This window comes from Mus musculus, chromosome 10 (assembly GCF_000001635.26).
Source record: "Mus musculus strain C57BL/6J chromosome 10, GRCm38.p6 C57BL/6J".
NCBI lineage: Eukaryota > Metazoa > Chordata > Mammalia > Rodentia > Muridae > Mus > Mus musculus.
The window spans coordinates 91,066,558-91,080,994 of NC_000076.6; the positions used below are offsets into that span (position 1 = coordinate 91,066,558).

The window sequence follows — 14,437 nt, forward strand, 5'->3', positions numbered from 1 at the left end:
CCATAGGAGAAAGAATCAACTCCTGAAAGTTGTCTTCTAACCTATACGCAAGCCTAAACACACACACAAATACAGATAATAATGATGGATTTTAAAATAAAATAAATCTTTTGCAAGGGATATGGCCCCAGTGGTAGAACATGTACCTAACACATATGAAGTCTTATGTTTAATTCCCAGCCCCACAAAAATAAGAAATCCTTCCTTCTTTCCTTTCTCAGTCTTTATCTAGTTGCTTAGATTTTTTTCCCCTTGTTCTATATTTGTCCAATAGAAACAATATATTCAAAGCAGGTAGTTTGTATTTTCTAGCAGAGACCACTCACCAACTATAAATTGAAATTCTCAAAACCGTATAATGACACATAAGAAACAATGTTATCAATAAGATGCAAAAATGCACAATTTAGACCAGGTGGTAGCCACTTTAGAGAGAACAACTGGAAAGAAGTGGCTCTAGGAACACGGTGTTCTCGGGATGTCAGTAAAGTCTTGTACACTAACTCCACCTGACCATCTGTACCTTGGGTGTTTGCGCAGCATCAGAACACGGAGGCGGTCTTTGGCCTCCTCAATATTAAGTGGAAGCCTCTGAGAGAAACTCTCTTCTTGGTCCAAGCGCATGCACAGATTCTGCAGTTTCATGAGAAGCCCAGATTTGTCTTGTTTTCCAATGGAAACCCAGTGTACACCCCCTGAAAAGCAACCTAAGGAGGGAAAGACAAAGAAATGTAAGGCCTCCGAACAAGAGCCCCCCTGAATAAACGCCAGTCTTCTGTCTCCTATCTTAGCTTTACCTTCTCTTGAATTCTGGTAAGAGTTTATTACTGAGCTACAAACCTAAATCTAAAATATCTAAAAAAAAAAAAACAAATCTAAAACTAAAACTAATGATTTTAAGTTAGGACTGCATCTGAGGCTTTCAGGGAAGTACTTTTCTCTTTACCAAGCAAATTCTCCTAGTCTTTGTTCCCAGTGACCATTCTCAGAGTCAGTGCCCTTGACATATGAGGCTTCTTTCTGTATTTGTTGAGAGGGATTTTCCCATGTAAACTAGGATGATTAACAGGCTCCTGGTCCCTATGGTCACCATGGTAGGCACGGTGACTACCATGGTGCTAGTAGGATTCTCCTTATCAGTACTGACAACCAAAAGTATCCTCAAACACTATGTAATACCCCTGTAGAGAGAAAAAGAATCATCCAGTTAAGAACAAATAACACTGGGGCTGGTGAGATGGCTCAGTGGGTAAGAGCACCCGACTGAGCTTCCGAAGGTCCCAAGTTCAAATCCCAGCAACCACATGGTGGCTCACAACCACCCGTAATGAGATCTGATACCCTCTTTTGGTGCACCTGAAGATAGCTACAGTGTACTTACATATAATAAATATATATATATATATATATATATATATATAAATCTTTAAAAAAAAAACAACAACAACAAAAAACAAATAACACCAAGGCTGAAGAGCTGGCTAGCTGTTCTTACAGAGGACCAGGGATGGTTTCCAGACCCAAGTGGCAGCTCATTCCCTTCCTTAACTTCACTTCCAGGGGACCTGACTCCCTCTCTGGCATCTGAGGGGTAGACATGTGATACACACACACACACACACACACACACACACACACACACACACACATAAACACACACACACACATAAAGTAAGAACAAAGAGAACAAACAACATCCACAAACAGATCACACATCACTATGGTTCTCTGAGAGCTCTGTTTGACCCCAGTACTCACCAGCTACACACTTCTAACACACCACTCCCCAGTCCTCAAATCTGTTACACTGCAATGACACTACTCTACTTACTGCAGAGTTGCCTTGCAGTAGTATAAATAAAATATGAAATGTGATATAAAATGTGATAGGCATGGTGGCACACACCTTTAATCCAGCACTCAGAAGGCAAAGCCAGGCAAATGTCTGTGAGTTTGATGCCAGCCTTATCTACAAAGGAAGTTCCAGGACAGCCAGGGCTACAGAGAGAGAGCTGATCTCAAAAAACAAACAAACAAAAAACCCTATATAAATAAACACATAAATAACTGAATAGCAGCCAGGCATGGTGGCGCATGCCTTTAATCCCAGCACTCAGGAGGCAGAGGCAGGTGGATTTCTGAGTTCAAGGCCAGCCTGGTCTACAAAGTGAGTTCCAGGACAGCCAGGGCTATACAGAGAAACCCTGTCTCGAAAAACCAAAAAAAAAAAAAACAAAACAAAACAAACAAACAAACTGGATAGCAGGAAGAATTATTAGTTTTACACTTCTAAAAGTTCCTTATAAATATCAAGCTCTAAATTAGTAAGCATTTACAAAAATGTCTATTATTATTATTACTGTTAGAATTATTGCTAATTAAACAACATATCTTAATATATGTATTTTATTTCTATATATCCAGAACAAAAACATCTTAAATCTTTATAGAGTATACTTAAATGACTAATTTCTTTTAAGGATTTGTTTATTTTATGTATATAAGTACACTGTAGCTGTCTTCATGCACACCAGAAGAGGGCATCGGATCCCATTACAGATGGTTGTGAGCCACCATGTGGTTGCTGGGAATTGAACTCAGGACCTCTGCAAGAGCAGTCAGTGCTCTAAACTGCTGAGCCATCTCTCCAGCCCCAGACTACATACATTTTTAAAAACTTAAATAAAAGAGGCAGGAGAATTACAAGCTCAAGGCCAGCACAGACTACATTGCAAGATTCCATCCCAAATAAATAAATAAAGGAATTTTAAAAACCTAGTTGAAGTGATGGCTCCCAGCTATTACATGATTCCAGTTCCTTAGGAAACAGCACACGCAGAGGAAGATGTAGGAGAGTCAGGAAGGCAAACCGGTGCTGCCCGTGTGGAAATCACTATGGAGTTCTATACCACTTGGTGCAGCTGTAACACATCTGGATAAATACCTAAAGGATTCTAAGTCACCATACCTCAGACACTTGTACATCCATGTTTGCTGTTGCATCTTTCACAACAATCAAGATATGCAACCAGCCCAGAGATCCATTAACACGCAAACTGGTAAATAAAATGTGGTATATATGCCAATGGGATTATTACATTATTACAAGAAAATATATAAAACTGGAGATCAAGATTTAAAGCAAAATGAACTCAACTGAGAAAGACAAATACTATATTTCTCTCTCACTTACAAAAAGCAGATTTAAATTTATAGATGATGAGATGCCTCAGTGGGTAAAGGCACATACCACAAATCTGATGACCTGAGTTTAATTCCCAGGCACCACAAGGAAGTTGTCCTCTGATCTCCACATGCATGCTCTCTCTCTCTCTCTCCCTCTCCCTCTCTCTCTCTCACATACGCGCACACACACACACACACACACATATCATAAATGAAATAATTTTCTCAATTTCTTCAATTTGTGTGTGTGTGTGTATCTGTGTGTGTGTATCTGTGTGTATGTATCTCTGTGTGTGTGTGTGTGTGTGTGTGTGTGTGTGTGTGTGTGTGTGTGTGTTTGTGTGTGTGTGTGTGAAGGGCAGCTGGGCGGCACAAGCTTTAATCCCAGCACTTGGGAGGCAGAGGCAAGTGGATCTCCCAGTTCAAGACCAGCCTGGTCTACAGAGTGAGTTACAAGTCAGCCAAGGCTACAAAGAGAAACCCTGTCTTGAAAAGCCAAGAGGGAAAAAAAAAAGGAAAGGCAAAAGGAAAAGAAAGGGAGGGGAGGGGAAAAAGGGGAAGAAATGGAAGGGGAAGAAGGGAAAGGAAAGGAAAGGAAAGGAAAGGAAAGGAAAGGAAAGGAAAGGAAAGGAAAGGAAAGGAAAGGAAAGGAAAGGAAAGGAAAGGAAAGGAAAGGAAAGGAAAGGAAAGGAAAGAGAATAGAAAGGAGAGGGGAAGAGCTCTAGAGGAGGGAAGGGAGAACAAGAGGAATGGAATACATCTGAAGTGAGAGAAGAGAAGGGGACTATTGAGTAGAACAGAGGCCAAGCAAAGGGCGAGGGAGGGCAAGAGCAAAGGGTGTTAAGAACAAAATGGAATATGAGGATGTGTACATAGAACAACACCCAATGCAGCTCATTATGTGAGCTGGCGAGACTGTGCAGCAGGTCCAAATGACTGGCACACAAGCCTAACAACCTGAGTGTGATCCCTGAAATCCACAGAAGGGTGGAAGGAGAGGATGGACTTCACTAAGTTGTCTTCAGATCTGCACATGCGCACTATGCACACCCACAGGCGCGCACGCATGACACACACACTAATAAATAATTTGATTTTTTAAAAAAACCTTCTAGGCATGATGGAATGTACCCTTAATCCCAGCACTCAGGAGGAAGAGGTGGGCAGATCTCTATGAGTTCAGGTTAGCCTGCTCTATACAGTGAGTCTCCACCTCAAAATAAATAATTCACTAAAAATATTTTTTAAAAGAAGTTCACTATTTTGTATGCTAACTAAAATCCCAGCACTCCGGAGGCAGAGGCAGGCGGATTTCTAAGTTCGAGGCCAGCCTGGTCTACAAAGTGAGTTCCAGGACAGCCTGGGCTACACAGAGAAACCCTGTCTCGAAAAAACAAAAAAAAAGGACAAGGCTGGTTTGGTTAATGTCTTTTAGAAGAAGGCAGAGAAGAAATGCTACCATTTTACTTGCAGAAACTTCCAGAAGTTCTTCCCTAGGATGAAGCAGTGGGTCCTATAGCTGTGGTCTGTATGTGTACATTTGAAACACACTCAAAGTATTTCTAACAATCCACTCCAAGCTGTTCACCACGATAACCTTCGAGGTGAGATTTAGAATCAGGAGACTGGCGAATGAAGACAGCCGTTACTTCTTTTGCTGCCTCTCTGTTTGGTGACTGAACCCAGGAGACATCAGGTATGCCAGCCAAGCCCTCTACCCACCCAGCTGGCCCAGCTGTCTTGCTGGGTGTTTCTGAGACAGCATCTCACCCTGCAGCCTATGCTAGCCTCAACCTCCCAATTCTCTTGCCTCAGACTCCTGAATAAACCTGCACACTTGGCTTACTTTTACTTCTTTTTAAATAAAAATTTCTACCTTTATAATACTTCAATTTGTAATTCTAAAAAAAAATGGGTTTTCTACTTTATTATTATTTTTAAATTGTCCCAGAATTTTAAAAAACTCAAAGTATCTTAATGGAGCTACTCAGTAAACTCTTCCTCAGTTTAGGATCATTTTCTTAGGTGAAAGCCCTTCCTATCCTAAATTGAAGACTACTAGGGCATTATAAGCATATGGGGAAAAAACCCAAATGCCATAAATGCTCTACTGATCTACAAATCTACCATGACAGCACAGCATTTAGTTAAACAGTGAATTGTTATTTCTACATTTTAGGAAGAATCTAAACATCTTAACTATGGGCACAAGAGGGAGCAATTTAGCCTTGAATGAGGCTTGCACATATATATATGCATTCAGAGAAATTTATTCAAAGAAATACTGCCCAGAGGGGGGGGGGGGAAGAGGTCTCGTTCTATTTTGACATGATGTTTTTCTGCTAGCAATTAATAATCTAACAGCATCAAGGAAATCTTGGAAAAGACAGAATTAAATAAATAAGCAGCCTATAGAAAAGGCTTTCAAGTTATCAAAACAAAAGGCAATAAAGCTCAGTGAGTAAGGCCCAAGCTGACAACCTCAGTTCAAGCCCTGAAATCCACACGGCAGGAGAGGCATCATGGCATACACACACTACTGTAATTAGTTTAAACATATGCTGATTATATATATCCATGTACACACATATGAAACAAATTGTTAAACTTTCAAAAGAAAATTAGTCTACTTAAAAATGAATCCCAGCACTTGGATCTCACAAAAGTATATGAAGGATATAAGCTCAGATGTACCAAAGAGTTATAGTGTATCTGGGATTTTCCCAAAGCAAAGTGCTAGAGACAGGAGAGATGGCCCTATTGGTAAAGTGCTTGCACAAACATCAAGCAAGAGCACCTAAATTTAATTCCTAACACCAATGCAAAAAGCCAGGAATGACAGGGTGGAAGGGCATGCCTGAAATCTGAGGAGAAAGGCATAGCTCTCTGAATGGCTAACTAGCTAGCCTAGCTCAATCATTGAGCTCTGGGTTCAGTGAGATACCCAGTCTCAAAATATAAAGTGGAGAGCATTGAAGATGATACCTAATGTTGACCTCTGGCCTCCACAAGTACATGTGTACACACATGCTCAAACACTCACACACACACTTGTCCACAAACACACAGATACACGTGTTTACACATGTTTGCACATACACACACACATGTACACACACACACTGGTTTATTATATGATATTTCCTAAGCTACTAATCCTATAAGTTACTCACTTTTAACCTCTAAAATTGAAAGCTCATCATCAGATAGAGCAACTTAAATGAGGTATTCTTTAAATATATACTTTTTACAAGTTCATCACAAAATTGAAATGAAAACATAATTCCTTACAATAAAGGAACTTAAGACCATTTTATCCTAAAATATCTTTAGTATTCAATTCTGCAGTAGTTTATTAGGGTTTTGTTCTGTTTTAGACAGGATCTCACTGTATAGCCTTGGCTATCCAAGAACTCGATATTAGATGAGGCTGGCCTTGAACTCAGAGATCTACCTACCATTGCCTTTATTGTTTGTTTGTTTGCTTGCTTGATTGATTGTTTTTTGGTTTTTTGGGTTTTTTGGTTTTTTGAGACAGGGTTTCTCTGTGTTGCCCTGGCAGTCCTGAAACTCACTCTGTAGACCAGGCTGGCCTCAAACTCACAAATCCACCTGCCTCTGCCTCCCAAGTACTGTGATTACAGACATATGCCACCACTGTCCAGCTCTACCATTGCCTCTCATGTGCTGGAATTAATGGCATGAGCCACCATGTCCAGGCAGCCGAAGAGGTTTTAAAAAACATTCCAAGACTCTGAAGACTTTCAAGGAGCTGATAAGTCCCAAGAAAAGTCTCTTATAAAGAAAAGAAAAGCTAAGAGCTAAGGTCTGGGCATCCTGTCAAAATTGCCATCAACACTGCCAAGAAAGCCTAACAAGTTGTAAACTAAACCCATGTGTGCACAAAGATGTTCCCTAGACTCTATCTTGCTAATCTCTTACAGGCGTATTACTTCATCCATTTAACGTGTCATGTAAGCCACCATGATCACTGGTTAAGACTTGTACTTTTAAAATGATCACCACAAGTCAGAAACTGTCTTTGAATTCCCTGCAAGTGTTAAATAAGACTCACTAAAAAATGAAGGAGCTGGTGAGACATACAGACATTAACAGCAAACCTGATAGCCTGAGTTTGGATCCCCAGAACCTACACAGTGGAAAGAGAGAGACAAATCTCACCAACCGTCCTCCGGCCTCCACACATGCACACTCACGTGTGACTACACACATACGCAGCTACACACACATAAAGATGAATATTGTTAGAAACCATAAAAGAATGAAGGAAGGTAAACATTGGGGTGGTTGTACATTTATTGCTGGTGAATATCATCAGAACCCTGCCAAGCCAATCCGACCCTTCTTCTGCCCACCATGTCTTATACCTCTCCACCGACCTCACCCCACCCTTCCTACTTCCCAGCTCCTCCATTCCTAGTCTGCCTAGCAAACTTTGATTCTTTCTCTAAAATCTAGCTAAATGCCATTTCATTCGGGAAACCCACCTCTTCCTCTAGAAAGTAAAATTCCTTCCTTCTAACTTTGTACCACTGGCTGCTCTTCCAGAGGTCCTGAGTTCAATTCCCAGCAACCACATGGTAGCTCTCAACCATCTGTAATAGAATCTGATTCCCTCTTCTGGTGTGTCTGAAGACAGAGCTCTCGTACATATTAAATAAGTAAATCTTTTTAAAAGATACCGTATATTTTCTACCTTTCAGTTTTTCATATATACAGTAATTTCATCACATATCTGTTCCTCTACTAGACTAGGAATGAATCCCTCAAATGCACAGACTTCTTTTTTGATCTCCCATGCCCAAAACTGTCACTTACACAAGGCTCTCAAATATTGACTGCATACATGAGTATTCGAAGAAAGGAAAGTCATTGTGGTGGTTTGAATATGCTTGGCCCAGGGAATAGCATGATTAGGAGGTGTGGCCTTGTTGGAGGAAGTGTGAAACTCTTGGGGTGGGCTTTGAGACACTCATCCTACCTGCCTAGAAGCCAGTCTTCTGTTTGCTTTCAATGTAGCATTCTCAGCTCCTCCAGCACCATGCCTGCCTGGACTTTGACATGCTTCCCGCCATGACAATAAACTGAACCTAAGCCAGTCCTAATTTATTATCCTTTATAAGAGTTGTCTTCACATGGTACCTCTTCACAGGAATGAAAACCCTAGCTAAGATAGTCAGTTCCCAGATGACCAATGGAAAAAGGGAGCTGAGGAGAAGGCCCAGCAGGTAAAAGCACTTGCTACAAGCATGAGGGCCTGACTCAGATCCCCGGCACTCGTGTACATACCAAGTGGCTCAAGTGGCTCATTTATAATCCCAGTACCCAAGAGGCAGAGATACTCACCCAGTGAGCTCTGGATTCAAGTGAGCAACCCTGCCTCAGCATATGAAGTGGATAAGGACTAAAGAGAACCAATGTCGGCCTCTAGCTTTCACACACACATACACACTCACATATGTGTATCCACACACATGCAAACATATATATATATATATATATATATATAATATATGTGTGTGTGTATATATATATATACACATATATTTATACACACATACATATGCATGTCACACAAATATATGCATATGCTAGATAGTTTTATGTCAACTTGACACAAGCTAAAGTCATTTGAGAAGAGGGAACCTCAATTTAAAACATGACTTCATAAGACATAAGCCTATAGGGCATTTTTTTAAGGATTGATGGGGGAGGGCCAGCCTGGGTAGCATAGTTCATGCCGCCCTTAGGCTGCTGATCCTGGGTTCTATAAGAAAGCAGGCTGAGCAAGCCATGATGAGCAAGCCACTAAGTAGCATTTGTCCACGGCTTCTACATGAGCTCCCCGGCCTCCAGGTTCCTCCCGTTTGCATTCCTGTCCTGGCTTCCTTCAGTGATGAACACTAAATATAAGCCAAATAAACCCTTTCTTCCCCAAGTGGCTTTTGGTCGTAGTATTTCATCACAGCAACAGCAACCCTAACCAAGGCGAAGTATGAAAAGAAAAAGAAAAAAAAAAAAAGAAATATTTATAGAAATGGAAGAACTGAGATCAGAGGGTAAGGTGCTTGCTGCCAAACCTAAGTACTTGAGATTTATCCTGCGAACCCATACTGTGCAAGGAGAGGACCAATTCCCACAACGCGCCCTCAGGCCTCCATACGCACGCTGTGGCCCACAAGTCCTGTAGCACACCTATATGTTTGCGCACACACACAAATAAGTAATACAATTTTTAATTTTTTAAAAAATAAAGTGGAATTGTTTAAATTAATATCAGCTACCAAATACATGTAAAAACCATTCCCCAGGAGAGCCACTGATAGAAATGAGTTTCTGAGACACTCTTTCCCTGCAGCATCGTCTGCCAGAATAAAAGGTGTAAGAATAGTCCTGCCTTTTTCAATCCTACCACCTCCAAACTGTTACAGTGCTGGAGAACTCGCCTCTCTCCAGTGACACGGCGCCACCGGACACTGCCGGGAGACACGCACGCTACACTGTGACAGGTAAGGCAGAAGACAAGTCCTAATTTCATATGCCCATGTTGGGCAAAATCATAGTCTCCAAAAACTGTCCACACCCCATCCACATTTGAGTAAATAATTTACTGTACATGGTAAAGGGGACTTTATAGGCTTGGTAATTAAGGATTTGGGAATGATATTATCCTGGATTATAAAATAAGCCCGATGTAATCACAGGGCCCTTATAAAGAGGAAAACAAGTCCAAGTCAGAAAACAAAATGTGGCCCAGGGCGGTGGTGAATGCCTTTAATTACAGCATTCAGGAAGCAGATGTACACAGATCTCTGTGAGTTCAAGGCCAGCCTGAACTACATAGCAAATTCTAGGATTGCTGGGCCTCTGTAGAGAGACCCTGTGTCAAAAACAAACAAACAAACAAAAGGTTGGATGGTGGTTGCACACGCCTTTAATCCCAGCACTTGGGAAGCAGAGACAGGTGGATCTCTGAGTTCAAGGCCAGCCTAGTCTATGGAGTGGAACCCAGGACAGCCAGGGCTACACAGGGAAACCTTGTCTCAGGGGAACTGTGTGCAACAGGAACAAGATGTAAAAATGCAACTCAGTGGTGGAGCATCTGTTCGCAGGCAAGAGGCCCTGGGTTTGATCCCTAGCACCTATGACTCACCCTCAAAAACCACAGACAAAGAAGCAGAGGACAGAAGCAAAACAGTACCACTGAGAAACAGGCAAAATGAGATGCTCTGCACTGCTAGTTTTGAAGAAGGAACTGTGAGGTAAGGAAATGTAGGCTCCTCCTGAGGTAGAAAATTCAAGGACAGAGATTCCCCTCAAGAACCTCCAAAGGAATTCAGTTCTAATGCTTTGAGTCCATCCTAGTCATAAAAACAAAAACAAAACCTGGGCTTCTTGAGATGGCTCAGAGGTTAAGAGCACTGGCTGCTCTTCCAGAGGTCCTGAGTTCAATTCCCAGCAACCATGTGGTGGCTCAGAGCAGTCAGTGATCTCACCCACTAAGCCGTCTCGCCAGCCCGACGGATCTGGTGCCTTCTCATGGTGTGCAGGCATACACGCAGGCAGAATTGTATACATAATAAATAACTAAATCTTAAAAGAAAAACAAGACAAGAGCTGTGCATTGTTCAAAGTCACTAAATTTGTAGTACTTTATTACCAGCAGCAACAGTAAACCTCTAAAAGCAACAATAACTAAAAAAAACTACAGTGTTCAAATAACAACAACATCTTGAAAAGCAGAGTCCAAGCACAGTGATGGCGCTTACCTTCTAAGAGGGAGTGATCTCGAACGGCTTCCGCAGCTAACACAGACTTGCCGCAGCCTGCCATCCCATAGATGGTGACCCACCCTGGTTCTCCATTCAGTTTCCAGAGCTTCTGCTGAATCGCATGAACCAGCTTCTTTCTAGTAACGAAAATAACCGGCCTCTGGGGTACTCCACCTTCACACAGCACTGTCCTTACTGAAACCCAAACCAAGCAGGAGTGAACAAAACTTGACAGTGACTACTTTTCGAGTAATCTTCCCATGAATCCCAGGCTTAGCCTCAAATTTTTCTAAGACAAAACTCAAAGTACGACTAGAATATGAACGTTACCCTTCCACCGTCTCAGAACACAAAGAACAAGAAGCACATATTCTTCAAGATTACCACACACAACAGAAGTCTCCATCTATCCCTGCCTTACATACACTATCAGTGCCTGGCCCTCTGGCCTCTCTTGTCTTTGTTGAATACTGGGAAGGACTAAGGGTATACAGTTCAGTGCCTGAGTTTGCTTAACATGTGCAAGGTCATAGGTTTGATCCCAAGAACCACAACAAGAAACGAGGGAAGGGAAAGGACAATAAAGCGTCTCAGCAGGTAAAGGCACTTGCTGTAAGTGTGAGGAGCCAAGTTCTAATCCAGCTGTCCTTTGACTCCCCACATGTGCACCAGAGCACACACTATAAATAAATGTGTTTTAAAAAAGAAACTTCGGGCTGGAGAGATGGCTCAGCGGTTAAGAGCACTGACTGCTCTTCCAGGCGTCCTAAGTTCAATTCCCAGCACCCACAAGGTGGCTCACAACCATCTGTAATGAAATCCAATGCCCTCTTCTGGTGTGTCTGAGGACAGCTACATAATGTGTACATAAAATATATAAAATCTTAAAAAAAAAAAAAAAAGAAAGAAAGAAAGAGACTTTATAAGACTGGGAAGGATGTAAAGGGAATAATGTTTATGAAATTCCTTTTAAAAATATAAACTTCTGGGATGGAGAGATGGCTCAGTGGTTAAGAGCACTAACTGCTCTTCTAGAGGTCCTGAGTTCCATTTCCACCACCCACATGGTCGCTCACAACCATCGATAAGAAGATCTGATCCCTTTTGCTGTACTGTGGATGTATATGAAGCAGAGTACTCATACATTAAATAAAAACATTTTTACGGCGGGGGGGAGGGGAGGGGGTATAGGGGACTTTCGGGATAGCATTTGAAATGTAAATAAAGAAAATGTCTAATAAAAAATTGAAAAAAAAAAGAATATTTAAAAAAATTTTTTTACAAAAAAGATCCAATGCCCTCTTCTGGCCTCTGAGGACACTATGCATATATATGTGCACAGGCATACATGCAGGTAAAACGTGCAGACACATAAAATGAAAGTTTTCTTTTTTAAAGAATACAAATTTCTAAAAATTATTTACCTGTTCTATAAATGCTATATAAACACAAATAAAAATAATTAAGGCCGCCAGGCAGTGGTGGTGCACGCCTTTAATCCCAGCACTTGGGGAGGCAGTGGCAGGCAGATTTCTGAGTTTGAGGCCAGCCTGATCTACAGAGTGAGTTTGTACACAGAGAAACCCTATCTTGAAAAAAAACAAATAATAATAATAATAATAATAATAATAATAATAACAATAATAATTAAGGCTCTATAAAAGCTCCTAATAGCTCTAAAATTTAGGGTACACATGCTACTACCTTGGCAGTAAGTAGTTCACTGGGCAAGAAAAAAAAATGGATTAAGATGAACACAAATAAATATTTACATTTGAACTTAAAATATTTTGGCACATACATTGGTCCAGAAGTGAAATACACTCTCCAGCAATTTAACTACAGTCAGAGCTACAAGCACGGTAGTCAATAGCGTGGCAATATGACACAAGTGTTTCAGGGATACAAACCAAATGAAGTTATTCCACCATCTGTGTCCTTGCCACTGGAAGACGACACAAGAGGAAGGCCACTCTGCAGAAGCGCAGCAAGGTCCTTATAGCCCTCGTGTAGCAGAGCGTTGTAGAATGAAATGTAGGCACAGTTGTCTTTATTAAGTATCATTTTAATTAAAGCGGCTGCTCGTTGATATTGAGTGGCCTGAAAAAAAAATTTGAATAATGTAAGAACGAACAGGCGAATATGTCTGCAGCACAAATTAGCTGAGAATGATGTCAATTCAATTCCCAGCAACCACATGGTGGCTCACAACCATCTGTAATGGGATCTGATGCCCTCTTCTGGTGTGGTTGAACACAGCTACAGTGTGCTCGTATACATAAAATAAGTAAGTAAATGAATAAATAAATATTTTTTAATGTTGAAGCGTAGACTACCTCGGGGCTTTTACCTGACTTTTGACCTTCTCCTCCTCTATCACTGACAAGACGCCATTACTGATCATGTGATCCATGATGTAGGATGTTTTGATGTCCTTTTCCAAAGCTTCTCTATGTTGAAGCAAACAATTGCGGGCCTTTGCATCCATTGTGCCTCAGGGTTTTCTCTCTCCTCGCTGTGGAGCATGGGCTAGAGGCAAAGCACCAGGATGCCTGTCATGACGAGCAACAGGATGTGTGAGCGCCGGATGTGTAACTTCAACGGTAATCGAGAAATGTAAGGAAAACAGGATTTTTTTATTATTATTCGTTAATTAGGATTTATAGATAAAATGGAACATTACACACAGCCATTTTAAATCCTATGGTATATATCTCAATGCAGAATATATGCTGACAAGGAAAGATAGGTCTAAGTCACTGCTAATTTAGAAAATTAGAAATAAAGCCTCAAATAACACAAAATGTGTTGTGTCACATAACTGTATTAAGAAGATGCTCAAGAGTCGTTCATCAAAGTGTTTGGGAGACTGATAGCAAGATTCTGGCTTTCTTCCTTCATAATTTTATAAAGTGTTGCCACTTTTCCAATAAACACTTTGGGTTTTTTTATAGTAAAATTTTTTACAGTAAAAATTCTCCCTTCTCTTAGGTTGAGGTTCTGTAAAAGTTTTACTGTAATACTCAAGTCCTGGTGCTTTAAAGCGTGTTTCCTTTATCCAACCTATAAACCAAGTAGCGTTGCTGATACCAGCTTCTCAACATGGACATCAGCCGCAGATCTTCACTAGTAAGCACATATTCACAGAACCACAGGAAATTCCCTCTGATGTCACTTCTTGGACCAAGGTAACGAACAAAGAGTATCATGCTTTACAGAAAGTGACTTTCATTTCCTAACAACTTCCCTACATTACAACAAAAATTATTCCACGGGTATAAAGTTCAGTTTTGAATGTTTGCAAGTTGTAAAAGCACTGACAAAAACTCCCTCCAATGTAGTAAAGTGTGAATGTCTTAAATATGCATAATCATTCCTTCATTAGGAGTGTGTGTGTGTGTGTGTGTGTGTATACACAACAAAAAGAGATAATCAGAAGATGACTGTCCTACGTGCAA

At 40.9% G+C, this 14,437-nt stretch overlaps 1 protein-coding gene across 3 annotated transcripts in view; it reads right to left on the minus strand.

Moving 5' to 3' along the window:
* Positions 1 to 14,437, minus strand: part of Apaf1 (apoptotic peptidase activating factor 1) — a 93,433-nt gene that overhangs the window by 77,247 nt on the left and 1,749 nt on the right. The window contains exons 2-5 of one of the 3 annotated variants that reach the window (NM_001282947.1): positions 13,330 to 13,531; positions 12,923 to 13,079; positions 10,977 to 11,174; positions 524 to 707 (exon numbers count right to left, since the gene is read on the minus strand). In NM_001282947.1, coding sequence (NP_001269876.1) covers positions 524 to 707; positions 10,977 to 11,174; positions 12,923 to 13,079; positions 13,330 to 13,467 — 677 coding nt within the window. In that variant the 5' untranslated portion in view covers positions 13,468 to 13,531. Of the gene's footprint in view, positions 1 to 523; positions 708 to 10,976; positions 11,175 to 12,889; positions 13,080 to 13,329; positions 13,575 to 14,437 lie in introns of all 3 variants that reach the window. The other 2 variants (NM_009684.2, NM_001042558.1) reach the window with 2 other exon arrangements.